The 14,794-nt window shown below is 61.3% G+C and overlaps 1 protein-coding gene across 2 annotated transcripts in view; it reads right to left on the reverse strand.

Moving 5' to 3' along the window:
• Positions 1–3,593: 3,593 nt before the first annotated feature.
• WNT7B (Wnt family member 7B) overlaps positions 3,594–14,794 on the reverse strand; it is a 55,714-nt gene continuing 44,513 nt past the window's right edge. The window contains exons 3-4 of one of the 2 annotated variants that reach the window (XM_063662728.1): positions 13,414–13,685; positions 3,594–6,550 (exon numbers count right to left, since the gene is read on the reverse strand). In XM_063662728.1, coding sequence (XP_063518798.1) covers positions 6,071–6,550; positions 13,414–13,685 — 752 coding nt within the window. In that variant the 3' untranslated portion in view covers positions 3,594–6,070. The remainder of the gene's footprint in view (positions 6,551–13,413; positions 13,686–14,794) is intronic. The other variant, XM_054470483.2, reaches the window with a different exon arrangement.

A 14,794-nucleotide genomic window follows, 5' to 3' on the forward strand; every position in this document is an offset into this window, starting at 1 on the left:
CTCCCCGCTGCTTCCGAGTGAGGCTGGGAGGGTTTTCCCTTCTGTGGCTACAGGACTCCAGCTGTGAGAGGTGAGTGGCCCAGACCAGAAGAGGACAGGACAGTGGCCTGGAGGCCCAGGCTGCCTCCCCTGGCACAACCTCCATGTGTCCTAAGGTGGGGTCAGCAGATGACTCAAAAAAGAGCTGGGTCTCCAGTTCTGGCTGGAGGCACTGCTCACCCCAGGGTCCTGGCAGGAGCACCTGCCCAGGGCAGGCTATAGGTGAGCTTTGGGTCCTGGGACCCCCTCTCCTTTGCATTTTGCTGGCCACCTGCCCAGTGGGCACTATCTATGGGGCACTGCTGTGGGCATCAACATGCAACTCCCGGGATCCCCAAAACTCACAGGCTCTGATTCCCAAGGGTCCTAGGGCACCCAGGCCAAGTGGCTCTGAGTCCCCGGGTCCTTCAAGTGCAAAGACCTGATGAACAGACAGGTAGAACCCTAGGGAAGGAAGGCAGGTGCAAGCTCAGACTCAGAGGGAAACAGGCTAGGACGAGGCCTGGGTGACCGCCAGCTGGACTCCCTGGTTCCCGTGGCGGAATGAGTCTGCAGCACTTGCTCCAGCTTTGGGCTCTCCCGGGAGCAACCTGGCAGCTCTGCTCGGGGAGCTCAGGTTTTCCTGTGTGTCTGGCACACAGCGACTCAGCCACCCCTCCCTGTGCACCGCTCTGCCCGTCTGCCCCTCTATCCCCCAGACCATGGCCCCTCCCAAGGGGCCAGCAAGACTAGCCCAGCTTGGGGAAAAGGTAGCCCACGGCCCCTCCTTCCTGATCCCCCTCCTTTACCTCCCAGTTCTGGGAGTTGTGAAGGTCACCCAGACGCATCTAACTCAGACCTTGCCTGCTGCTTTTTAACTGGCTCTTTCTTGTTCTGTGGGTGAAGATACAGTGTTGCTTGTCATCTCTCTGAGACCAGCCATAGCCACTCTTTTCCCCTTCATCTCTCTGTGACTTTGGACAAGGTCCCTGGGCCTCTGTGTCCCCTCATGGGATGAGGCACATGAGTTGGGTAGAAGGAAGACCCCAGAGGGCCTTCCTGGTTCAAATCCTGGTTCTGCCTTTCACTGGCTGTTGAGCTTCAGGTTCCCTTACTCTCTGTGCCTCAGTTTGGCAATCTGTAAAATGGAGCCAGCACTGACCTATTTGGGGAAGGGGTGTTGTGAAGGTCGTGCACACGTGTGGAACAGGCCCAAGGCCTAGCACGGGGGTGTGCTGGACCTCAGCCAGCTTGGGAGACAGGGACTGTCACAGAAACAGGACCCCTGCCCCTAAGGGTGGGAGCTGAGGCAGGGGAGGAGGAGAGAGCAAGACTCTACAGCCAGCTTGTTGCAAGCTGGAGTCTGGGAAGAAGAGTGTGGGGTGCATCCTGGGAAGAGCCAGCAGGAGCAAAGGCAGGGCTGGGGCTCACTCTGCAGCGGGGCAGGGAGGGGATGGGCTGTGGGCACCTCAGTGGGTCAGAAAGGACTCTAAGGGTACACCAATGAGACATCCTCTGCCCTCCAGGGCCACAGGGCCCCTGTGTGCTCTGGCCACCAGACAGTGCGAAGCGAATGGCGTGGGCAGCCCTGTGGGATAGGGCAGGGTGGGCGCCAGGGCTGCAGCTCAGCTGGGAGCCAGGGAAGGACGTGGATCCCCCAAGAGAGGAGGAGGGGACCAGGTGGCAGCAGGGCAGAGGCTCTGTTCCCTTATGTCCGTTCTACAGAGCGGGAAGCCCAGGCTCAGAGGCCTGGAGGAGTGAGTACAGAAAAAACCCTTTCCTCGCTCCCAGGCTGCCTCAGTCGTCAGCTGTTGCATCCCCCTAGATGGGCCACCAGCCTCACCACCGGCAGCTGTGGGCACAGGCACCGCAGGGGAAGTGGGGAGAAGGGTGAGGGGTCGGAAGTCAGGGCCATCCCAGGGCAGAACTGAAGTTGCAAAGGAACTAGCCAGCAAGCTTGCGTAGAGATGGGCTCCCAGAACTCCGGCCCTTCCAGCCATCGGTCCCCACACCTTTCCCAGCAAAGCCCACAGGAATGGCCTATGTCTGGGAGCAGCCAGGTGGCAGGCCTGGTGCGGGAACCACTGGGGCCAATCAGAAGGCAGGAAGGCCCCTGGTGTGGGCGACACCTGCAGGGCTAAGCACGTGGGGGCACCACCCCATGCAGCAGTGAGTCACTGAGTGGGGGTACGAGGGGCTGGCCAGAGGGAAATGCTCCCAAAATATGAGCCTTAGGGGCGGAGCCTGGGGCTGGGGTCAGGTGGGCTCCTGGGCCAGGCCAGCAGCAAGGGCGAGGCCTCCAGCAGCCCCCCCGGGAGGATGTGCAGGGCAGCTCGAGGGGACTGGGCGGGGGGTTGAACCAGAGCCAAGAAATCAGTCCAGTCTGGGCACCAGGGCCAGGCATCTCAGAGGCTTCCTCATTCCTGGCCCTGTGGGAGTAGCCGGACCCCGGCATGCCGCTGCTGCCGCCGCCGCTGATTCACTTACTGTCTCACGGGGAACCAGGGCCTCCTGCCAAACTGCCCAGCCCAGGCCCCATGCACGCCAGCCCCATGAGCCCCAGCGACCACCAAGTCCTGGCCCCGGGCCACCCTCTGCTCTTAGATGGGGAGACTGAGGCCGTACATCCAGAAGGGTCGCCCCAGAGGCTGCCCATGCATCAGGAAGGAACAAGGCTGGGACTGTGAGTCCAACACTCTTTTCTGGCTGTCACGCCCTCTCCACACCCTGGAGGGGTCCATTCCCCTTAAGAAGCCCCTCCACTGGGATCTGGGTCTGGGGCCAGTTCCGTGGGTGCCCAGGCTGGGCATAGCAAGGATGGGGTCTGTTTGATCAGCAGTTCCGCCCGATGCCAGGCTGCTGGGACAGTGGGCAGTGGCCAAACCGGCCCTGCCACATGCCTCCGGCCCTCGGGGAAGCGCTGTGCATCGCCCTGTGCATGGCTCTTGCAGGCTGCAGGCTGGGAGGCCCTGCCACGGCCAGGCTCTGGGGAGAAGCAGCGGAGCCTGTGGCCAGCCGCAGGCTGTTGAGCTTCTGGGGGCCTCATGCCACCTTCCCAGGCCTGGTGAGAGCAAGGCAGGCCCCAGGGCGGTGGAGCCAAAATCCACCAGACCCAGCTGGATGGACCTACAGGGACCCTGAAAGCCAGACCCCACCCCGGTCAGAGGGAAGCAGAGGCACAGGGGCCAGTGGGGCCTGCTGTCCCTTCTTACAGCAGCTCCGGCCCAGCCCCCAGTAACCAGATGCCAGGCCATGGCCCTCCTGTCCCTGCAGCCTGAGCCTGGTGCTGTCCAGCAAGGCCTCAGGGTCTGTGTCCAGTGCCCCAGCGCCCCCGGCTGGGTGGGGCCAGCCCAAAGGTGCCTGGAGGCAGGTAGGCGTGACTTGATCTCAAGGGTAGGCTCTGGGCAAGGGTGTCTGGTGCAAGGATGGGAGGGACGGCCCACAGAGGGGCATGAGGAAGCCAGACAGCTGGGGGCACATGAAGGCCTCGGGGGCTCGTCCTGGGTGGGTAGAGCATGTGTCCCCACTGGTGGGGCCAAAGCTGCAGGCACATCGCATGGGGACTCCACACACACTTCTCCGATTCCAGCTTTTATTGGGCCGAGCACTCCCCTCCAGGGGAGGCTGCCGTCAGAAGGGTGGGGACGCAGCACCTTGGTTGCCATCACCCCCATCTGGGCCACCCTGACCCCCGTCTCACCTAGGCAAAGGGCCTGTTGCTGACAGACTTCGGGGTGGGCAGGGGCTCAGTGGGGTGCCCGGCAGCCAAGGGCGAGTGCGAGTGGCTCGGTGGCATCAGGGGCCCCGAGGGTCTGTTCAAGCAGAAGGAGGAGCCTGGTTTGGGAGATGGGGGATGGGATGGGGGGTGGGTATAGGGGAATAGGGATGAGGGATAGGGGCCAGGGATGGGGTGAGGGATGGGATGGGGGATGGGATGGGGGATGAGGGATGGGGGCCGCAGCCATCCCCCTCTCCGGTACCCAGTGTAGGTCACAATAATTTAAAGACACTATAGACATTTCGACGCTATATAACAACATAAGTTAACCAGGTTCCTTGCAGAGGCTGCCGGGCCTATGGACTCAGGTGTGTTCTGGGACTTGGGGAAGGTAAGGGGATGGGGCCCGGCTGAGGGTGGGGCATTCACGGTGGCCCGGAGACTCAGAGCGTCCAGGCATGGTTAGGGGCACGTGGGCTGGACCACAGGGCCAGAGCCCAGGAGGGACCCACTTGCCCCAGGCTGAGCCCAGGCCCTTGGCTTGTTGGCTGCTCAAGAACACATTCCCACGGGCTTCCAAGAGAACACACCCTAAATGGGGGCCAGGCCGTGGGCAGTGGGGGTGCACCAGGAGCCAGCTGCAGACCATCCTCTCTGGCCTCGGACAAGTTCCTCCCTCTGTCATTCATGCTCCTCAGAGACAGGGGTGGGAGCATCCAGAAAGGACACGTCCAGCTCTGGATCCAGATTTTCTTAGCATTGGGGTCAGGGTAAAAGGACCAGGACAGGGCTAGGTGAAGCCTCAAAGGCACCGAGGGGAGTGCAGGCCCCAATGAGGCTGTCAGGGGGTGGAGGGAGCAGCCGAGTGCCTCAAGGCATGGGAGCTACCTCCTGCCACCCTGGGCATCCTGATGTGTTCTCCCAGGTCCAGAGCCCCAGGCTGGGCAGGAGAAAGGTAGAAGCCTCCACTCACAGCTGCAGGGTCTCTGGCAGGTCCTTGTGCCACTCTGGGCCTCAGAGTCCCCATCTGTCAAATGGGACAAACATCCCTGACCACTCACCACCTGCCTGCCCCCCCGTGGCAGCACTGTCCCAGGGGTCAGGCTGGCTCCAGGGGGAAGGGGGTCTCTGTAAACTGGAGGTGCCAGGCCGGGAGGGTGACAGGATGAGGGAGGGAACGAAGCACTCCTGGAACCTGATGTGGGTGACATTTTGATTTGCTTGATATTATTTTCTTTTCTTTTTTTTTTTTTTTTTTTGAGACAGAGTCTTGCTCTGTCACCCAGGCTGGAATACAGTGGCACAATCTTGGCTCATTGCAACCTCCACCTCCCGGGTTCAAGCAAGTGTCCTGTCTCAGCCTCCCGAGTAGCTGGGATTACAGGTGTGCGCCACCACGCCCAGCTAATTTTTGTATTTTTAGTAGAGACAGGGTTTCACCATGTTGGCCAGGCTGGTCTCGAACTCCTGACCTCAGGTGATCCACCTGCCTCGGTCTCCCAAAGTGCTGGGATTACAGGCGTGAGCCACCGCGCCCGGCCATTGATAGGATTTTCAAAAGAAGGAAAGACGGCGTGGAGGAGCCTGTCCATGGCTCTCCTCCAAGGCCGGGTCAGGGCTGTGTGGTCCGAGGAGCCCCTGCCCAGCTCACTTCTAGGACCTGCAGGCACCACGTGGTCCCCATCAACCCCAGGCGGCCTCAGCTCTGCAGGGGCAGAGGGCCGGCCAGGTGGGGCCGGGAAAGGAAACAGGGTGTCAAGGGGATGGGCTGACACAGATTACGGAGTTAGGACTGGCTACGCATTAGTGCTGAGAATCCTCTTCTGATACTAAGAAAACATAAATAATTTGTGTCAACATCTGTCCCCACCGCCCCAGGGCCCGGCGGCAGACCCAGCCTGGGAACTGGTCTTGAGAGGCCAGCCAGCGTAGCTTTTCTTTGTCCATGCCGCCAGGTGGGGCCGGGGACGCTCAGTCTCGTCGTCACTTTGCTCTCTGGGATACAGGTGTGTCCTGGAGGTTCATTTTCCCAGAGAGAAGAAAGGGAACTTGCTGGGCCCCGTCGGGGAGCACCAAGGCCCCTGGCCTTGCTCTCTCAGTGGATCACGGGCGCTGTTCTGCCGCAGGAGGTGATGGGAGAAGGTGGCAGGAAGGAGCCCCAGGGAGGCGGGCAGAGGGCGTGGGCCCCGGCCGGTGCCCTCCTGCACCTGGAGCTCCCCGCTTCTGCACCCGCCTCTGTCTGCCGCTGGCAGCACCAAGGCAGGGAAGGCGAGGAGTGGATGTGCAAAACGCCGCTGGGTTCCGGGGTGCCCGCGGCCACCTCCGGGCCTGGCCTCACTTGCAGGTGAAGACCTCGGTGCGCTCGCTGCAGGTGTTGCACTTGACGAAGCAGCACCAGTGGAATTTGCAGTTGCACTGCCACACCTTGGTGTACTGGTGGGTGTTGTAGCCTCGGCCGCAGCACATGGTGTCACAGCCGTCCGCACCGGGCGACGTGCGGTTGCAGAGACGGCCCTGCGTGCCCACGCTGCCCGTGGCCGCGTCCTCCTCGCAGTAGTTGGGCGACTTCTCAATGTACACCAGGTCTGTCTCCATGGGCTTCTGATAGCTGCGCAGCTGTTTGATGCGCAGGAAGGTGGGCTGCCGCAGACGGCTGGCCCGTACCACCTCCACCTGCACGGCCGCGTTGTACTTCTCCTTCAGCAGGTGGCCCACCTCTCGGAACTTGGGCAGCGTGGTCCAGCAGGTCTTGGTGGTGCAGGAGCCAGACACGCCGTGGCACTTGCACTCCAGCTGCATCCGGTCCTCTAGAACCTGAGGGCAACAGGGAAGCTGCTCGGTGCGGCATGGCCCAAGCTGGGCCCCTCCAAGTTCCCCTACCCCTGCCTCCAGCCCAACCCTGGAGCCCGCTCCTCCACTTGCGGCTGTGTGACCACAGGTAAGTGTCTCTCCCTTTCTGAGCCTCATCTATTACATGGGGCTGTTAACAATAGGTCTCCACTGCATAGAAGGTTGTGAGGGTGCAGTGAGAATATTCAGGACTTGGCAGAGCCTGCTGTACATTTATTGAAGGTATTTTGTTAGACTCTCACAGCGCTTCAAGGAGATGCTATATCCTGGTCATGCACTGGTGAGGAAACATAGGCTTGGGGCTGTGGGACCTGCTGCAGGTCATAGGCAGCAGGTGGGGTAGGCCCAGCAACAGTAGGTGCTTAATAAATGCTCATTACCCCACCCTGCCATCTCTCCCGCTCCCCACCCTCGGGCTTGGTGTAGGGTCTGGCATGCAGTTGGTGCTTAACAAATGGCTGTTTAATGGAAGCCTGGAGTGCCAGTGGCCCTCGGTGCACATTTGCCCAGGGCCGAGGGGTGAGCAGGGGAGGCAAGTACATGGGTCAGCGAGGCCCGGGCGTGCTGAGAAGCCAACAGCCCCGGCCTGCCCACTGTTGTTCTTTCTCCCCAGCTCCACAAGGGCCCTCCACGAATGCAGCTGAGTGTTTTCCTTGGGCCTCCCTCCATGGCCCCGGAAGGCTGATTCCCAGAGCCAGCCCTGACCCCAGGTACTCATTTACCCGGATCGAAAGGGCCCTGCCAGCCGGGCCTGATTGAAGATGGGGAATTATTAGCTGGCGCCCCGCGGCTGCAGAGGGGCCATTTGTCAGCTGTCAGAGCTCTGCTGGCCTCACTCAGCAGCCCAGCCCTGCCGGGGCTTGGCCACCCTCTGTCCCTCAGGCCAGAACTCACGGTCATGGGGCACCTGCTGTTGGCCCCCAGCTCTAGCCTAGTGGAGAAGTCCCCCAAAAAAGGAATGAATGAGTACAAGAAAAAGAGGGAGAGAACCCCACAGAGATGGCTACTGCGCCAAGCAGCTTCCCTGGCCTGGTTACATGAGGTCCTCTGGGGCTCACAGTTCAGCATGGGACATAGTGAAGGTGCTGTAGGAACCCCGGAGAGCCTAATCCTGCTGGAGTGAGGGTGCTTGAGGTAGGGGCTTCCTGGAGGAGGTGTGGGTATTGATGGATGAGTCGGAGCTCATTAGACAAAGAGGACAGCATTCCAGGAGGGGTTCAACATGAGCAAAGGTCTGGAGACCACTGAGCATGAAGGAAAAGACTGGGCCCTAGGCCGGCAGGTGGGCGCTGGGCGGGGCCTAGGCTGGCAGGTGGGTGCCAGGTGGGCCCAAAGGCTTATCAGGTGGGTGTTGGGTGGGTCCTAGACTGGCAGATGGGTGTCGAGTGGGCCCTAGACTGGCAGGTGGGTGCTGGGTGGGCCCAAAGGCTCATCAGGTGGGTGCTGGGTGGGCCCAAAGGCTCATCAGGTGGGTGCTGGGTGGGCCCTAGGCTGGCAGGTGGGTGCTGGGTGGGCCCAAAGGCTCATCAGGTGGGTGCTGGGTGGGCCCTAGGGTGGCAGCCTGGAGCTGGGGTGTTCTCTGATCTGCATCAGTGATGCCCTTGGACAGAGACTGGGGAGACTGGGGAGACTGGGGGGAGGTGGGAGAGGGAGGCTGATGCCCCTCCCAGGATGGCTGAGGGTGGGAGGAGCCCAGGTGTCCTGAGAAGAGGGCGGGCAGCTTTGGGGAACTGCGGGGCTCGGAGGCTGGGCTGAGGGGCATCGGGGCCAAGATCATGGGCCAGAGCCTGGAATGGGTGTCCGGGTGACGCCCAGAGTGTACTGGGACCTCCTCCCTACCTCCTGTCCCTCTCCCGTCCTGTGCATCACCCCAGCTCCCTGTTCATCTCCGCTGGGATCTGTCCCCTCCTGGAAAAGCCCTTCCCTCCACTAACCTGCCCTTCAAGCCTGGAAGCATCCCTGGTCCTGGCCACACAGCCTGCTCCGACGCCCCCAGCCCAGGCGCCACCCCAGGAGCTGCCCTGACGGTGGCCCCCCTCGGAGTTCCCAGCCGGGAGAAGTTCACCCCACCCCGGGCTACTCACCCTCCTCAGATGGGCCTGGATGGCCGGAGACCTGGCAGGCCTGTCCAGACTAGAGGGTGTGCAGGCCACGTGGTCTGGGCTCAAGCTGCCCTCTAGTGCTCCTGCTGTGGCCAGGATGGCTGCCCCTGGTACTGTGCCCTGTATCCCTCCCCCTCCTCCCTCCCCTGTCCCTGTCTCCCGGTCTTCATCAAGGCCAGGGAACCCAGCTGCATGCTACTGCCCGCCTGGGGATAATCGGCCCCTGCAGGGCCAGGCCCGTGACCATCCGCAGATAAAGCCTATGGGGCCGCTGCTTGCCGAGCGAGGGGCCACATCCTCGCTTGGCTGGATCCCTTGGGTCAGAGCCTCTCCCAGGAAGTGATCACAGGGTTCAAGAATGTGCCGTTTCCTTCTCCAGTGCCCTGGCCATTCGAGCGACAGCAACGGTGGCGCCAGTGCTGAGACCGGCCTCCTGCCCCAGGAGACCACCTGGCAGGGCACAGAGTGAGCTCATCTTGCTCAGGGGAGCTGCAGGCTGCAGCAGGGGCTGCTCCTCCAGGCCTTGGTTCCTCCTCGACCCTGGGGGCCTGGTTGGGCGAGGCGGGTAGTGGACTGACGGGGCTCCAGGAAAGGGCCAATTCAATGTTCTTTCCAGAATAAGGGTGTAGCCTGTGCTCTGGAAATAGTGCTCAGTTACAGCCAGGCAGGGGAGTCATGGGGTTGGTGGACCAAAGTCCTTCCAGCGTGAGGCTGATCAGCCCAGGAGCCTGGCGTCCGATATTCCAGCCACTGGGGCCGACGGAAGGCACCTCACCCTGGATCCTGGCCACGGCCTGGGCTGTGGAATGAGGTGCCTCACATCCTCTTCCACAGCACCTCCCATGCTTGCCGGTCCCTGCCCCTAAGTGTGGCCCTGACCTGTGAGCCCCTCAGGGACACAGCCCACGTCTGCTTCACCCTCTGACCACAAGCCCACAGAGTGGATTGAATGTGGCCTCAAGTGAAGTTACATCATGGGCCACTGGCTGTGAGAAGGAGAGTGTGGAGGGTGTGCCCCTCCCAGGATCCGGCGCTCCCTTTAGGACGGTGTGAACGATATGCCCACCCAGCAGGACGCTGTGGACCCTCAGTCAGGGAAGGGCTGTGCAAAGACGTGGGACATGGCCAGCTAATGGGGTTCCCACCCCCTGGCTCCAGGAGCTGGTGGCACTCCACAGCGATGGCTTCTAACCTCATGTCACCAAGAGAGGTGCCCTCAGCTGTCCGGACAACAGCCCCCAGGCCTCTGCAGATGGACAATTTCCTGCCTTCACTGGGTTCGTCTTGGGGGCATGGCCTCTGTCTGCCCTGCTGACCTGCCCTGCACAGTGGTGGGGACCATACACCAAGGGCAGAGCTGGGGCTGGGTACTGGGCACTCAGGTCTCCAAAACCTCAGGGGCTGCTCTGAGAGCTTTCTGCACAGGCGCCCTGTGGCAGCCCATTAAAGGCCACCCCAGCCCACCAGGAAGCTTGGGGAAGGGCAGCCAAGGCCTTGGTCTGGTAGAAGTGGGGGCAGGCCTCCAGACTCTGCCCATCTCACTTTTGCCCACCAGGGACATCAGCCTGGGCCACATGCCAGCTTGGGGAATGGCATAGTAACCCCCCAAATTCATGTCCACTCAGACCCTCGGCAAGTGACTTTATTTGGAAGTAAGGCCTTTACAGATGTGATTAAGGAAATGATGGAGAGGAGGTCACCCGGGGTTGTCCAAGTGGGCCCTAAATCCAGTGAGAGGGTCCATATGAGAGATGGAAGAGGGCCAGGGGCAGTGGCTCACGCCTGTAATCCAAGCACTTTGGGAGGCCCAGGCGGTCAGATCACCTGAGGTTAGGAGTTCAAGACCAGCCTGGCCAACATGGTGAAGCCCCATCTCTACTAACAATACAAAAATTAGCTGGGCATAGTGGCACATGCCTGTAATCCCAGCTACTCAGGAGGCTGAGGCAGGAGAATTGCTTGAACCTGGAAGGCAGAGGTTGCGGTGAGCAGAGATCAGGCCACAGCTCTCCAGCCCGGACGACAGAGCAAGACTCTGTCTCAAAAGAGATGGAAGAGAAGACGACTCAGGCTCAGAGAACTGGTGAAGACAGGCAGGGGCTGGAGGGATGCGGCCACAGTGGAGGAACACTGGGAGCTGAGGAATGCTGGGAGAGCCAGGAAGCCTCCTCCCCTGGTGCCTAGAGGGAGGGCAGCCCTGCCAACCAGCACCTCGGTTTTGGACTTGGGGCTCCAGAGCTGAGAGAACAGATGTCCTTTGCTCTAAGGCCCCACCCGCGGCACTTGTCTGTGGGGGCAGTCCGCTGCTTTCCACCCACCTCACTGTGCAGCAGGGTCCTGAGGAAGTTGGGGGGCAGGGGTGGGCCTGGTACTCTGATGGGGTCAGCGCCCCAGCACCAACCCAGGATGGGCTGGATTCAGTGCTTATGGAAACTTCCAGAAGCCCCACCCTACACCGTGATGAGCACCGTGCTCCTTAGAAAGGACCCTGTCCTGAGGGTCACCGTGACGCCACCACCCTTGGCCTTTTCCAAGGGTTTAGGCCACACTTGTGCCCCACAGGTGCACAGGGTGGGGGCTGTTGGAGGGGCAGTGAGGAGTTGGAACAAAGTGAATTGCACCCACTGTGCAGACAAGGAGGCCAAGGCCCAGCAGAAGCAGGTGTCAGCCAGGGCCTCACTGACCATTGGAGACAAGGCTGGTAGGAGAATTGGCCACGGGTGGCATCGTCAGAGCCCTTTTCTGTGGCTGTCCTCTTTGTCCCCTGCCCACCCATGGGGACTGTCACCAGCCTTCTTGTTTTCCCACCACCTGTCTCCCCAGGGGCCAGTCCTGCCTGCCTCCATTTCCCTTCTGCCTTTCCATCACTTGAGTCACCAGACACCTCCAAGTCCCACACCAAGTCAGCCCTGGGGTTCACACAGCACCCTAGAGCTAAATCAGACACAACCCTGGTCCTTGAGTTAGTGTCACTGCCCCAGGGCCCTGCAATGGCACCTGTAGCCCAGAGACCAACACCACCCTACCTGGCCATCCTGGCCTTGGTCTCGCCACACTGCATACCATGACCTGGGTCCCCCATGCCTTTGCCTGTGCTATTTCCTCTGCCTGGAGCACCCTTCCCTGCATCTCTGCTGTGTACACTTCCCCATGAGCAGGGATCCGAGCTTAGGCCTCCAGAGCCACTCATCCAGGTCTGCTGCTCGCTCTGAGCCTCACACTCCTTATCTTTAAAATGGGGACAGTGAGAGTTTCTTCCCCAGGAGAGGCTCTGCTCAGAACCTAAGCAGCTGGCAAGGCTCAAGGGTGGTGGTGGTTTCCATGAGGGCTCAGCCTTGCCTTCTCCTCCTCCAGGGAGTCCTCCCAGATGCCTCCGGGTAGATGACCCACACTTCCTCTGGCCTCTCAAGGTTCGTGGGCCTCCATTATGGCATGGACTGTGATCTGCCTGTACCTGGAGACTAGTGCTCACATGCTGTCCGTGAGTTCCTTGGAGGCAAAGGCTGTGTCACTCATTCCTTCATCCATCTATTCACCCATCCATCCCTCCTTCCATCCATCCAACCACTCTTCCACCCACCCACTCATCCTTCCAACCATCCCCTCATTCATCCATTCATGCATCCACTCATCCATCCATCCACCAATAACTTAATAACCACCTGCATGATAACCTCCACATCTACAAGAGAAAGTCAAACCCCTGGCCTGGTGTGCAAGATCTCTTCTGTGCCAGGCCCTACTTGCTTCCCAAGCCCTGTGGCCATCAAACTCTGACACACTCCTAAGCAACAAGGCCCTCACTGTCCTAGGTGTGACCCCTGCACCCTTCATGTGGATCCGGTTCCCACAGCCAGGGCCCTGTCTGATTACCCTGTGCCCAGCCTAGCACCTGGCACAGAAAAGGGCAGTGAGTGACCAGTGGCCTCAGCTATGGTCCCTGGGCCCAAGGGATTCTTCAGCTCCTCTTTGCCTGGAGTGGCAAGTCTGTCCCACACCTGAGGAACCCCCTGGGTGCAGCCCCCAGGCCTCAGAGCCAGAGCTGGCTGGGCGTTCCACTTGGCTGGCCACCCTATCTCAGGCCATCTTGCCGCTGTGCAGCTGCTCCTCCCAGCCCAGTATCTGGGGCCCTCATCTCCAGCGGGCGGGGCCCGGCTTGCTCTGACTTCTTCCCCAGTGTGTCCCTGCCTGAATTTTCTCCATTGCCACCCACCACATATTGTCCTGCCCCATGTGGGAGCAGCCTACTCCCCAGCACCCCTGGCTCACAGCTTCCACCTTTCTCAGGCTGTTCCTGCTTCCTGGGGGCATCCCTTCCTTGCTGAGTCAAAAGGCTGCCTCTGCCAGGAAGTCTTTCCTGGCGTACTGATGTGACCTCTGGGACCAGGAATGCCAAGGGCAGGGACATGGGCTGTGGTCTGGGACCGTCCCCAGCCAAGCCCAGCTCACACCCTGCATGGACATGGAGTCCTCATCTTAGCTGGGGGTTGTGAGCATCGCGTCAGCATTCAGAGCCTTGGCTCTCACATCTCTCGGTGGGGACAGCCACCTCCAGGTGTTGGGAGGCTCAGAGCCATGCACGTGGAGGACCCAGACAGCCCCACCTGCTGCACACCTACAGAGAGACAACTATTGCTGCTAGAAGAGGAGCCTGAGGCTCCGAAAGGTCAGCGGGTGACACAGCGGTCCCAGCTAACGCCCCCACCAGCCGCACCCGCACCCTACCTTCCTGCCGGCCTCATTGTTATGCAGGTTCATGAGGCGCCGCGCGTTCTTCTTGATCTCCCGAGCGTCCACGAAGCGCCGGGAGAAGTCGATGCCATAACGCACGTCAGCCGAGCAGCCGCCCCACTTCCAGCCCTCAGCTTGGTTGTAGTAACCCTGCTTCTCGCGGTCACAGCCACAGTTGCTCAGGTTGCCTTGGCTGCAGGCAGCGGTGACGGCGTGCGCTACGCCGGCCGCGGTGATGGCATACGTGAAGGCAGCCTCACGGCTCCCTGCGGGGACAGACAGGTGCAGAAGGTGAGACCCCAGGCTCTGGGCCAGGTGGGCTCAGGCGACGGGGTTGCCGAGCCTCGATCCACCTGCTGTTGGCTGGTTGTGTGACCCTGGGCTCATCACTTGCCCCCTCTGAGCCTCTGACTCACCAAAGCGGGGCTGTTGGGAGCCACCTCCCAGGGCTATGGTGGGGGCAGCGCCTGCTACACAGCAGGCCCCAGTGCACCCTGCAACCACCCTCCAGCATGCAGCGCTGCCGACAGCTTCTCTCTCTCTGTTCCCAAGACTCCGGGCAGGACAGGCCCAGTTTCTCCAGCCCTGAGAGTGAGTGGTGGGGACCCGTGGAGGGGCATGGGCGTCCATGCCTCTGCTCCTCCCAAGAGCCCCTCCTTGTGAACGGGCATTTGCACTGACCCCTGTGGGGACCAGGCATGCATGGCTGATGGAAGCTGGGGCCCTGGGGAGCATGGGGGGCCTCGTCCCCACCCCCAGCCAGGAACCCAGGCCGAAGTCACACAGCTCAGAAGCTCTTTGTTGCCATCTCCCTCTCGGTCCACCCACCTTCAGTCCATCTCCAGATCCTCGGCCCCTTTTCCTCACAATACCCCTGCCTGACCCAGGGGCCCCAGAACTGCCTGGACTTGGGCAGCAGTCCTCCCTGCTGCTTCATCCCCCCAGCCACCAGCTGGTTCCCTCCACGGGCAGTCTGGCCAGGGCCCTCGCTGGCACCTTGACTGCTCCCCTCTGCTGGTAGAGCCAAGCCCACGGCTGAGCTGGGAGGGGAGGGTCCCAGGTCAATGCCCACTGGCTGCCTCAGACCTCTCTCCCCATCTTCTGCCCAGAACAGTGACTCAGTCCTTCCAGGCGCTGCTTCCATCCCCTGGGGATTATGTGGTCTTTTTGGTGGAATTCCCTCCCACTTCATACCCAAATCCCAAGGACCTTCCAAGGCCTGCGTCTGAGGCCTCCCTGTCCAGGCAGCCTTCCCAGACCCCCAGCCAGAAGGGAGCACTTGGTACCTGACGTTTCAGTTCCAGATCTAACCCAGATCTGGACACCCTCTCCCTGGTGAGCCCTACAGGTGGGGACTTCCATATGGGTCCAAAGG

This window comes from Pongo pygmaeus, chromosome 23 (genome assembly GCF_028885625.2).
Source record: "Pongo pygmaeus isolate AG05252 chromosome 23, NHGRI_mPonPyg2-v2.0_pri, whole genome shotgun sequence".
NCBI lineage: Eukaryota > Metazoa > Chordata > Mammalia > Primates > Hominidae > Pongo > Pongo pygmaeus.